At 42.9% G+C, this 13536-nt stretch overlaps 1 protein-coding gene across 1 annotated transcript; it reads right to left on the minus strand.

Moving 5' to 3' along the window:
* Nucleotides 1-7468: 7468 nt before the first annotated feature.
* npas4a (neuronal PAS domain protein 4a) lies at nt 7469-11700 on the minus strand. Its single transcript, XM_053630661.1, has 8 exons — nt 11343-11700; nt 10756-10919; nt 10486-10588; nt 10073-10373; nt 9846-9955; nt 9493-9628; nt 7613-9384; nt 7469-7497 (listed from the first exon to the last, which is right to left on the minus strand). The coding sequence occupies exons 1-8, from the start codon at nt 11515-11517 to the stop codon at nt 7469-7471; spliced, it is 2790 nt and encodes a 929-aa protein (XP_053486636.1). The 5' UTR covers nt 11518-11700.
* Nucleotides 11701-13536: the final 1836 nt, after the last annotated feature.

Below are 13536 nucleotides of genomic sequence, written 5' to 3' on the forward strand. Positions count from 1 at the left end.
TGGTTCCAGATGGGCTGGTTTGAGTATTTCTATAACTGCTGATCGCTGTGGATTTTCACACACAACAGTCTCAAGAGTTTACTCAAAATATTGCAATAAATAAAAATATCCAGCGAGCAGCGGTTCTACGGATGGGAAAGCTTTGTTGGTGAGAGAGGTCAACAGAGAATATCTAGACTGGTTCGAGCTGACAGAAACGCTACAGTAACTCAGATAACCACTCTGTACAGTTGTGGTGAGCAGAAAAGCACAAAAATCCACAATTGTTGTGGTGGATGGGTTACAACAGCAGAAGAGCACATCAGGTTCCACTTCTGTCAGCCAAGAACAGAACGCTGATACTGCAGTGGGCACAGGCTCACCAAAACTGAACAGTTGAGGACTGGAAAAAAACATAGCCTGGTCTGATGAATCTCGATTTACCAGGCGGCACACTGATGCTTTGGTGCCAACAGGATGAATCCATGGACACAACCGGCCTTGTGTCAGCAATCCAGGCTGATGGAGGTGGCGTAATGGTGTGGGGAATGATTTCTTGGCACGCTTTGGGCCCGTTACTATCAATCAATCATCGCTTGAATGCCACAGCCTATTTGAGTATTGTTGCTGACCATGTGCATCCCTTCATGGCCACAATTTACCCATCTTCTAATGGCTACATCCAGCATAATAATGCACCATGTCACAAAGCAAAAGTTTTCTCAAACTGACTTCATGGGCATGACAATGAGCTCGGTGATCTTTAGTAGTCTTTCCAGTCACAGGATCAGAATCCAATAGAACACCTTTGGGATGTGGTAGAACAGGAGAATCACAGCATGATTATGAATGATTATGAATCATTACAGGAGAACTGCACAAGCATTGATACAGAGCTTCTTCTGAAAGTGCTCTACCTACCCGAGACATACTTTGTGCCCAGCTTAACATCATTAGTTAGAAGCACAGATTTAAGTTTGCAAGCAAAGTTCTGTCCTGTGTCCTCATTCCCCTCCCCTCCTACCAGGATTGTTACAGGAATTTAGGTATTCCGCCTTTATATTACACCTGAAATTGGCCTTTGGTGCATTCCGTTTCTGTTAATCAGTATTGGGGAGCAGCTTAGCAGTTCTCAAGCTTATCAATGCTACAAGCTACTCATGAATTGAAATAGCTAAGCTACAGCCCTACTACCACCCTTTTGATAAAATAGCTATAGCTATACTAAGCTTCTAAGAAAAAGTAGCTTACAATACTGAAGTTATTTTGTTAAACTGAAGAAAGTCTGTGGCATTTTTATTTTATTGTGCAGCTAATTTATTGTACAAAATAAAATGTACATTCTTTGTACAAGGTCAGAGTGCAATGCAGTACCACTATCTGTATCTGTTTAGTGCTCAAAAGATTCAGATCTGTTTTTGTATTTGTGGTCTATACCAGTTTTCTTCTTCTTCTTCTTCTTCTTCTTCTTCTTCTTCCTCTTTATGTTAACTGTACCACTATGCATTGGAAAAACTGGAAAACGCTAGAAAAAGTATTTTATTTTTTACAGATTTTAACAACAAATAGTACCGTGCCGAACATAACTTTATTCAGTTGCTAACGCAGACGCCCTGTGGAACTTCCTGCCAAACTTTCTATGAACTGTCTAATCTGATCGAGTAAGCAAGCTAACTGTTTCAAAGCATCTTTCCCAAATTAAGAAACTGTTATTTAGAGTTACAGTTGAGAACAATATCTAACTAATAATATATAATATTCTATAAGTTTTACTTCAGTTTTTAGATTTGTTAAATTCCAGACATGCTTCCAGAATCTATTATAAAGCTGGGATGCAGTGCTGCTGCTAGTCAAAATGGGTGATGGTAAGATTTTCTTTTAATAACGATGGAGAACAATCATTTAAGAATGAAGAAAAACATGTGCAACGCCCTGTGCACAGTGTGTGGTCTGTATGAAGTACAATATACATGTGTGTGTACCATATTTTGTGTACCAACAAAATAAATATGATTTCATATACAGTACTGTGCAAAGAAGTGCTGTAGAGCAAAGATGCCTTCAAAATACTGAAATGAAATGTTCCTACATTTTAAAAACATACAGTAAAGAGCAGTAAACAGTAGTAAATGAAACAAAGTAAATATTTGGTGTGACATAAAAATAAAAATAGTAGTCTCCGGTACAAATGAGCTGTAAGTTTTCTTGAGCATCTTGCAGAACCATCCAACCATGGGTTGCCCTGAGGGTTTGAGGGAGCAAATGGAGAAAGAGTGGGAGCTACTCTAGCTGTGACTGTTGCAGTTGGTGGAAGAGGTGGCGGTGTGGTGGCACCAGTGGGATCGAAACTGAAAATGAATTCCCCAAAGGGAAAGCTGCTGCTCCCTAGGTGAGGTGTATATGGAGGGGTACACACAAACTCCTTAGTCTACTGGGCCTGGAAGGTAGGCACAGGGGGGTAATGGAAGGGGCAGTGCCGGTAATGGATGATCTACCTGAAAAGCAGAAGGCAGGAGAATGTTCTGTGAATGTTGAATGAGGAAGACCAAATCGAACACAATGGCGACTGTGTCAGGGAATGACACAACCAAGCATCACAGAGACTTTTACTGTGGCACTTGCTTCTTATTTTTGCAGCAAAACCCAGCAGCCTTTATTGTGTTTTTTTGTCTGAAAAGTGCTCTCTTACGTGATATACTACTTTCTTTACTGACATGCAAACATTTTTTTCAAGCAATCTAAATTGGTTTTCATGGCAGGGCCAATTCTTTTGTTTTTGCTATACACTGAAACATTTGGGTTTGAGATCAGCACATGTATTTAAAACAATAGATCTGAAATTCAGATTTCCTTTGTACATCTAGATGTGTTAAGCAACTTAGAACATGGCACCTTTGGTGGTAGACCACCCAATTTTTAGGTGAGCAAAAGAATTGGAACAGACCGTTTTCTAGTAAATAACACTTAATATCTAGTTGCATAATCATTGCTTGTAATAACTTCATCAATCTGGCAACCCATCACCAGACTATTGCATTTTTCTTTTGTGAAGATTTTCCAGGTGTGTACCACATCTTCTTTCAGTTGTTCTTTGTTTTGGGGGTCTGGTGAGTCATTTGGCCAATATAAAATCTTCAACTTTTTCCCCTGATGATGTCCTTTGTTCTGTTGGTAGTGTGTTTCTTGTCATTGTCTTACTGCATGACGAAATTGTTAGATTGGATGCATTTCTCTGTAAATTATCAGACAGAATGTTTCTGTAGACTTCTGTGTGTGCATATACACTGATTAGCCATAACATTAAAATTACCTGCCTACTTTTCTGTAGGTCCCCCTCTGACCAGTCGAGGCATGGACTCCACAAGACCTCTGAAGGTGTGCTGTGGTATCTGGCACTAAGATGTTAGCAGCAGATCCTTTAAGCCCTGTAAGTTGCGAGGTGGGGCCTCCATGGATCGGACTTGTTTGTCCATCATATCCCACAGATGCTCAGGGGAATTTAGATGAGATCAGGGGAATTTAAAGGCCAAGTCAACACCTTGAATTCTTTGTCATGTTCCTCAAACCGTTCCTGAATTTTTTTGCGGTGTGGTAGGGCGCATTATCCTGCTGAAAAAGACTACCGTTGCCATGAAAGGGGTGTACTTGGTCTGCAACAATGTTTAGGTAGGTGATACGTGTCAAAGTAACATCCACATGAATGCCAGGACCAAAGGTTTCCCAGCAGAACATTGCCCAAAGCATCAAACTTCCTCCACCGGCTTGTCTTCTTCCCATAGTGCATCCTGGTGCCATCTCTTCCCCAGGTAAGCAATGTACACGTACCTGGCAGTCCACATTATGTGATTCATCAGATTAGGCCATTTTCTTCCATTGATCATGGGCCAGTTCTGATGCTCACGTGTCCATTGTAGATGCTTTTGTCGATGGACAGCATGGACACTGACCGGTCTGGAGCTACACAGCCCCATACTCAGCAAGCTGCAATGCACTGTGTGTTCTGACACCTTTCTATCATTACATTCATTTATATTTACATTTATAGCATTTGGCAGACTCCCTTGTCCAGAGCGACTTGCATTTATCTAATTTATTCAAGTGAGCAATTGAGGCTTAAGGGCCTTGCCCAAGGGCCCGACAGTGGTAGCTTGGCAGTGCTGGGGCTTGAACTCGTGACCCAGAGCCTTTAACCACTGAGCCACCACTGCATCTATCATATCCCGCATAAATGTTTTCAGCAATTTGTGCTACAGTAGCTCTTCTGTGAAATTAGACCAGATGGACTAGCCTTCGCTCCCAACATGCATGAATGAGCCGTGGGTGCACATAACATTGTCGTCAGTTCACCGGTTGTCCTTTCTTGGACGACTTTTATATTTTAATTGACTCACAAAGCAAATCCTCCCCTGAGTGTTCTTGGCAATTAAGTTTATGCTAGGATGTCATTTAAGATTAAGATGGGAAATTGTAACTAGAAATGAACGAGTCAGTGGTTAATGTTAAGATCTCAATATTTGTAAAGGGGACAGCATGCTTTTCCTGAAAGCCTGAAATCATCTCAAGTGCACTGAGTTATATATAACTATGTATAACTATGTATAACTATCTATAACTATCTATAACTAAACTATATTTTAGATATCCATTGTACTGATGGATTACTCACAGAGTGACACAGTATTAAAACTAGTGTTTTGTCTAATGGTTTCTAAATCTGTTACAGGCTTGTTGTTTCTTTGTTTCTTTTTGTGATACAAAGAGAGTGTACTATTTCTGCCACAGTGTGGCATATGAGAGCCAGTTTAAGTTTCTGTGGCATTGCGCTTGGTCTTTCATCAGCATATGTCTGTATGGATGACTGCTGCTGGATCAAGATGTTCAATTTCCTTTGTCTAAACTGCATATCTAAAAATATGGCCCTAGTTAACTTCTGCAGTGTGTGTGTGTATGTGTGTGTGTGTGTGTGTGTGTGTGTGTGTGTGTGTATATATATATATATATATATATATATATATATATATATATATATATATATATATATATATATATATACATACACACACACACACACACACACACACACACACACACACACACACACACACACATATATATAGAGAGAGAGAGAGAGAGAGAGAGAGAGAGAGAGAGAGAGAGAGAGAGAGAAAGACCGAAGGAAAGGGGAGTAAAAATGAGACAAATATTATAAGACAGATAAGAATGAATATAAGAGGTTTATTTGTTACGATATTGGCTTAAATTAATATCAGATGCATAAACTCACTTACCAGTACCTATGTGCATATGCAATATGGTGAGCATACCCATGCATTCTTCTCTGTTTCTCTGCCTCATGCTCTCTCTATCTCCATATTGGGAAGGATGCAGTGAGAAAGGGGAGGAGGGAGCTATAATTGGTACCCCTAAGCAGGAAAGCCCATATATGGAATCTAACAGCGCTTTTGTGTGACGTATGCATAGCAGGTACATTGTACGCTGCCAGGGAAGGAGGAGAGGGGAGGGATTTTGAGCACCATTCAGTGCACGTGTGCGTCAAAGTGGGAAGTGGCTCTCTATGTGCGAGAGCCTCTGTGTCAAGTATGTGCGTCACATTGAGTCAGATAGTGTCTCATCATGAGTGTGCGTCAGTGCTGTTGCTGAGCAGTCCATGCTCCAGGGTAAGAAAGAGAGAAAGTGTACAGGAAGGAGGGGATGCTATGGAATGGCGGAGAGAATGGGAGTGATAGACAGATGATTGTGAGCAAGCCGAGAAAAGAGGCAAAGAATGAAAAGCTCTAAGACTAAAGTCAATGATATACAAGACAAAGGCAGGTTTAAGTGCACTTTAATATAAATGCATTTGATTTTGACAGCCAAATACACTTATCAGCGACACAAAAAGAACACTGATCCACAATGTCCATTCTTCATATATATATAGCATATGTCAAGTATCTTTTCATCATATACAATACAAAGGTCTTTGATATGTACAGATCTGTTTGTACAAATTTACAAATGTACACATCCTATTACCATACTGAAACCTCAGCACATACCCGTTTAGAGGCATGTACACCAAACATTCATTCTGTATAACAGCACACATACAGTGTAATACTTTTTTTTAAAACTTAGCATGTAAATAGGTAGAACGTAGGAATCAATCCTTTACTTGACCGTAGACAACTCTACGTTAGCATGTCGACACCATGGGAATTGAACTATTCTCAACCCATGTCGACTAGTAACTGAATAGAAATAGTACCCCCACCCCTATTGTCCACTCAATTTTTAAAACAAAAGTTCACATTGTTTTTTTGTTTTTTTAAACACCTCTCAAAAAAGAAGAATTGGTCATTCACACGGTCATGTTCACCACTCTACACCGCACACAGTAAAGTTACGATGTTACTGTGGTATTCACTGTATAAATATGCTGCCTGGCTGGGTTCAGCAAAGCCTTGGTTGTGCGAAGCATACAAGAGCAACAACAGATTGCAAGCATTACAAATATTGATGCTGCAAAAGTCCAGTGCATTTGCATCTAGCCATGCCCATGAACAAGGCTGACCAAGGAGCCATTTAACACTAGCCAAAGTATCAGTCCAGTGGAGTGCAGTCGTCTTCTGTTCTTCTCAATGTCAGCTGGTGGATTCTTCTCCAGAGCGTGTCCACTGGACTGGTTAAAGAGTGCTGGAAGCTTGACCTCTCTTGCACACTGGCTTGTATATGTTCACAGATTAAAGAAACATTTGTACACCACACTGATACACAGATTTGTAAAAAGAACATAGCAGCCACAAACCCAAAGCTCAGTGTTGCCTGGATTTCTTATTTAGTAGTGTAGATGGCATTGTTGTTTTCAAATGAGAGCCAACTAACTAAGCTGAAGAAAGCCTGGTAAAATCTAAATATTGAAGATTTCTATAGAAATTGCTAGTTATGGTACGAAATGTCTAGGTACATTTTCTATACATTGGGCTTTGTGTGTGTGACGCTGCCATTATAAGTGTTGAGCTTTAAACTGGTTGTTTTTTTTTTATCCGAGATATGAAGGTAAGATTTTATATCCACATCATCAGAACTTCAGAGTATTTTCACTACGAGTGAATACAAATGCAAGTCTGTAAGTTGAGCTGCGCTTGCAAAGTAAGAGATCTTAGTCTCTGATAAAAGCTCAAGTTACAGTAAAGCAGAGACAAAAACTGACCTCCAAGTGCTTTCACAACTTCGTCAACACAGCTAGTGTATTGCATCATTGTTGACATGGTGCACCATTCCTGACATATAAATTCATGGAGAAATACATGAACAAAATATGACTGACTCTTTTCTTTTCTCATATGAGCAATATGAGGAAGTCTTTTTATCCTTATATACATTATGTATATAATTATACAGTTAAATAATCTTCACTTTTTAGTAAAAGTAGCTCCATGAAATATGACAATATGCCATACTTAATGAAGTAAGTCACAGACTTATTTTAGAACGGAGGATCACTTCCACTCCCATCTGAAAGACAATGAGAAAGGAGAATAAAAACAGAAAGTTATTAAATACTTCATGTTCAGTCTCATTCTATTAGTTTAAGTATAGGTTTGCAGAAAATTGTTAACAGAAAAGGAACTGTTCTTACCTTTGTGGAAGCACTGTTGTGGCAGGTGACTTTGGAGTTGATACAACTCAGGTTGTTGCCCCAGGCCAGGGGCGATCGAGGCACCTGCCCCAAACATGGGTTCCAAGGCGGCCAGCTCCTCGAGGAGGGACTGGGCGCAGGGCAGACCAGGCGATGCGGGGCTGACGGGTGAGTCGACAGGCACCGGAGTGACAGGCGAGGCTGTCAGCCGCAGCGGTGGAGATGCCGGGATACTGGTTGACAGTGGTGATGACACAACCCCTGTCTCCATGGCAACTTCGCCTGCCGCCTTCCCATCCACTATGTCACCTTTGTTGACTGGCGACAGTGTGGCCCCGCACCCGGCCGCGTGGTTAGAGTGCGCCGATTGGACGCTACAGAAGTGGCCGGCACTCATAGTAGAGACCCTGTCAAAGTACAGGGGTGGATGCCAGCACTCAGGAGTTGGTGGGGAAGAAGGAGGACTGGAGGGAGAGGAAGGGGTGGAAGAGAGTGATGGTGAGGAGAGATCTTGGAAGATGGTCTCTAAGACACTCTCTTCAAACAGAGAGTCATCGTCTGGGAAGATGGGCAGGTCCAGACCTCTCCAGGATTTGACAGGATAGAATTCACCCTGAAGTGAGATGGTTTCTGGTCCTTCTGAGTCAGGCGAAGGAGATGAAAGTTGAGGAGAGATAGGAGAGGGTAACAACTTGGAGAGGAGAGGGTCCAGGTAGAAGCCCTCAGCTAGTGTGCTTATGTGATGGGCTAAAAGGGAGATTTCAGTTCTTTCTTTTTCTCTCTCCTGCTCAAGCGAGAAGAAAGACAGGCTTGGTTGTTTTCCAGGTGAGGTTTCAGGTGTGAGCAGGCCTTCAGGTGGGTAGGGGAGTGGCCCATATGGTACATCAACATACAGTGGACCGCGAACCTCAGGCAGGCTCATAACAGTGCAGTCCCCATCACCTGGACTGTCTGGGGTTGGAGGAAGCTTCTCATAGAGTGAGCCACTGCAAGGATCTGAAGGGAAGAGAATTTCTGTAGACAAACCTGGCAGGGTGAGTGGCACCAGGGTGGAAAGTGTGGTGGTTGGAGGAGCAGGGCTGCCCTGAGGGTTTGAGGGAGCAGATGGAGAAAGAGTGGGAGCTACTGTAGTTGTGACTGTTGCAGTTGGTGGAAGAGGTGGAGGTGTGGTGGCACCAGTGGGGTCAAAACTGAAGAGGGGTTCCCCAAAGGGAAAGCTGCTGCTCCCTAGCTGAGGTGTATATGGAGGGGTACACACAAACTCCTTAGTCTGCTGGGCCTGGGAGGTAGGCACAGGGGGTAAAGGAAGGGGCAGTGCAGGTAGTGGAGGATCTACCTGAAAAGCAGGAGGCAGGAGAATGTTCTGAGTGAGGAAGTCCAAATCTGACACAGTGGCGACTGTGTCAGGGGATGAAGCAGCTGAAGGCCTGTCCATTGATTCACTGGGTTGCTGCTGGAACAAGGTCTCTTCCTCCAGAGACGAAAGACTAGAGCGTGGACCACTTTCCAGTGGCATCGCTTCAATAGAAGAGCTTGTACCTTGTTCCTCTGTAGAGCCTGTGCTACACACTGCCATGCTGAAGTCAAACGACTGACCCGAGAGACCACTGCTCCCAGGTGTGAACACTTGGTCAGGACTGGAGAGTGTATCAGGACTCTGCAAGCTGAGGGTGTCTTGTTGGGAGGTGCTACTGCTCAGCACCACAGAGAGCTGGGTTTCTTCAGAGCTCAGTTGTTGCCTCACTGCCCAGGCCTCTGACTCACTAGCGCATGGAAAATTAAGTAGCATGTTAATGATATTCACACTCATTTGAATTTGAGTAGACTTTGTCACTTTATGTACTCATAAGTGTATTAGGCTTGGTCTTTACCTTATGACATAATTGTTGCTGCTGATAGGGTTTTCTCCAGTCTCTAGCTGTAGGACCATGTAAAGCCAGACCCATGAATGATCCCCAGCCTCCACACGAACTACCATTTCAGCTCTGCCTTCTCCTCCTTCTCTCACTGTGTGGAAAGAGAAGAGGAAATGGATGAGTCAAGACATTCCACCCAGGATGAGGTTTTGAGTCATGCATCTTCTCTGTGGGTGTTTGGAAGTGCTTCTCTAATATGCTGATGTACTGTGAATAGTTTCTTATAGTGTAAAGGCAGTGATAGCTGGTGGTATGGTGGACATAGCTAATCCTATTTGAATCAAGAGATTACTCAATCTGACACTTACAAAGGCTGCGATGCTGAGCTGAAGCATGTGAAAGGTCCTGTGGATGCAGTAGGCTGTACCAGGAATGAGAGCGAAGAGTCTCCACATCCATACCCAGATAAACACTGACACTGAGGGGGAAAAGACACTACTGGTGAGAAGCTATAATATATCTAGTATACTTTATTATATTATAACATTAGTGCTGAGATTAGATAATTGCCCATTAATAGGGCACGTGACCTCACCTATTCTGAGCATCCTGCAGTCTCATGTCACGACTGTGTTGTGAGTGAAAACACACTAGGAGGAAACTGCTGTCCAATGATGGGGTCAAAGGTTGTTCAGTGGAGGTGCTGGGTCGGGGTGGGTGGGGTTCCAGAGGTGCACAAAAGCACACCCACACTGGATTGGATGTCCAGTAGGATCCTTGGGGGGAAGGGACAGGTACTGGTGGCAAGCAGCGAGCTCGAATCAAAACAAGCTTGTTGCCAGCACTCTGTCTTCGCACTGACTTGGAGGTGTTGAAACGACAGCGGAACAGTCGATCTAAATGATAAAGGAGGGAAACATTTTACATTAGCTTTCCCTGCCTAAATGCCTGCATGAATGACTGAATCACACTTAGACATGGAGGAATGTGCCAACATTTACACCTTACCAATATCAGGGGAAGTCGGAGGTACCAGGTTACTCCTCATAATAGCATGGTCTGTAGGGTCTATTATGTCATACACACTGTCCCCTTGGGCAACCAAATCTACCTGAAAACGAATTCAGAATGTTCTGTAAGGAAAATGGTCCTCACACTCCACCTCATACTTCCATTGATAAATTATGGGTATTGTAATATATATATATATATATATATATATATATATATATATATATATATATATATATATATTTAAATGTCTATGTTCAGACTCACCATTGAGTGTCCAAGGTGCTCAGAGACACTGTCCGTCAGGTAAAGTAGCTTTCCTTCTGCAGTCAGTAACAGAAGAAAACCTGGCATTGATTGCACCAGCTCAGAAAGCTCGTGAAATGAGAGGAATCCTGCACTTTCCTCAGCACTGCCAGCTGCAGCTGCCTCTGAAAGAAATGGTGTAAATCAGTGAGTCTTTCACATATTCTCCAGACAGAATCACAACCCTGTTTTAGTACCATGGACAGCAACTATGTACCACGGATAGCGGCTCGCATCCTCTAGAACTCTGTAAGACATGCTTCTCTTAACAGATCCACATTTTTCGTTTTTATTTATTAATTAATTTATTTATTTACTAATAGTGTGACTCCGATATGTTTGGTTATATATTCCAGTTCTCCGATGAAAAATCTGTTCAACAAGACCCACTTGTTGCCATAACTCACACAGTGCGCATAGGCAAAAAATAATAGCTACTACAGCTCAAAATCGGCGTCTAATCGAATGTTTTACAGACGCAGTAGCAATAGGCCACTCTAAGAATTCCAAAATGATGTACGATATATACTAAATAAAACAATATTTACCTTGGCAGAAGAAGACAGATTTTCTCGTGTATATGCACGCAAGGGACATGATGTGTAGATAGGAGAGGCGTGCCTTGTCCGCATCGGAGATGGGCAACAAGTCCCTCAGGTTCCTTATCTCTGTGTTTATCTGGTCTCTCCGAGCTTTCGAGGCTCCTTTAGTGGAACGGTACATCTTGGTCGATGTTCAAGGGGAAGCTAAACTGTTATTTGGCGATGTATTTTTGACTGTAGCGTGACTGGAGGAAAGCCCCGACTGTCTTTCCTTGAATGCGGTCAGAGTCGAACTCTGTCACGGTATGCTCACATGTCCGGCTTTTCCTCTTCGGTTCCGCAAAAGCGCCTGCGGACCGGAGGCTGGCTGGATACTTCCTCCGGTTCGGAGTGTTGGTCGGTTCGGCTGCTGAAAAAGCCGTCTCTCGCCCAGATATCGGGAGCCCGTAAATCTGGTGGAGTTACTATGATTGCCAGTTACTTATATAGGCTGGTGTAGGGGGGCTCCCAACGCGCCAACACCGACGTAAGAAGGAGAGAGGGGAAGGGGGGTTGCTTTAGGTGATTTGATGTGCCTCATATCATTGCTCTCAAGGCTGAAACGCTCTTCTCTCACCCCTCCCAACTCTTCCACTCTTGACTCGGACTCCGCTCCCACGTCAGCATCCCCTCTCCCTGTTGATGACGTAGGCTTGAAATCGGGAGCCCCGGCGACGCAAAAAGCCCGATTTGGACAAAACCGAGCGGTGGGTGGAGTCAGAGTGTAAAACGTAGACGGAGTCACCGGGCTCCTGTGTGCAGGGAGGAGGGAGGAGATGGGGGGGGGGGGCTTTTCTAACTGAACTGCAGCGAATAATTTCTCCTGCCGTTACTCTAACTAACTATAAAGTTCAGCTATGATGCTGAACATTAGTCTGATCTTATGCCATTTGTCATCGTTGAATGTTTATATAGCCTAGATATTCGAAGATATGAGGCTCATGAATGCATAGTGTTGTTTGTTGCATCCCGTCGTATATTTACTTCATCAAATCCACTTTCTCCCCTGTTCACTGTAATAATGTGGAGGAAAGTGGGAAAGAGGAGGAATTGCTCAATTATCATTTTTTTGCGAATTCAACTGTCCTTGATGAATCATGTGACGTTGCGTGAGAATGTGTTGTATTATAGCCTATACATTCTTGCTTTCTACCCTTATATGGCAAAACCGCGTGTAGCACTGACACAGATGAAGTTGCATTGAGCTCTGTCTAATCAGACTCTGCACGCAAAGCGACGCTTTTGCAAACAGCTGATAGATCACTGCAATTATGACAACGCGAACGGCTAATAGTCCAAGCGCAAAACATGATTCACCTAACAACTCGAGTATTCAAAGAGCAACGTAAGTAAGATGATGTTAGCTGAGGTATTGCGACGTCACATATTACCTGACCTATAGAGCTCCCAACAAACATTAAACGGTTATGATTTTATTCACCAGTAGCTCATTTCTGACCATGCACAGACTCTACAGAAGGGTCCTTTCAGTGTGATGTCTTATCTCTTACCCTTCATAATTGTCGCTGCCCGGAATACCTGATTAGCCACTATGTGAGTCACCATATGTAAAAGGCGAAAACAATGATCCTGGCATTCGATTTGAATAGATCTCACTTTGAGCAACAGGCACCTTTTTTTAGGGATCTATATTTGGCAACTCTAAGTGACTCAGTTGTCTTTTCCGCAGTGAAGCTGCTTTCAGGGCCACCTCGCGTATCGCCCAAGAGAGCAGTACGTGGCAAGACTGCAGATCACTTTAGTTCATTATTTATCGCTTTGACACTAATTCAAAAGGGTTATAGCCTTGCGGGTCAGACAGATAGATAGATGGATAGATGGAGAGATGAAAAGATGGAGAGATGCATACATAGATGGACAGATAGATGCATAAATGGATAGATAGATGGATGGATGGATGGATGGATGGATGGAGAGATGAGAGATGGATAGATGGATACATAGACGGAGGGATAGATGGATAAATAGATAGATGGATGGATAAATGGATAGACAGATACACACACACACATATGTATATATATATAGAGAGAGAGAGAGAGAGAGAGAGAGAGAGAGAGATAAATGGATGGATATAGATAGATAGATAGATAGATAGATAGATAGATAGATAGATAGAGATATATAGAGATAGATAGAT

The sequence above is a fragment of the Ictalurus furcatus genome, chromosome 8 (assembly GCF_023375685.1).
Source record: "Ictalurus furcatus strain D&B chromosome 8, Billie_1.0, whole genome shotgun sequence".
Lineage (NCBI taxonomy): Eukaryota > Metazoa > Chordata > Actinopteri > Siluriformes > Ictaluridae > Ictalurus > Ictalurus furcatus.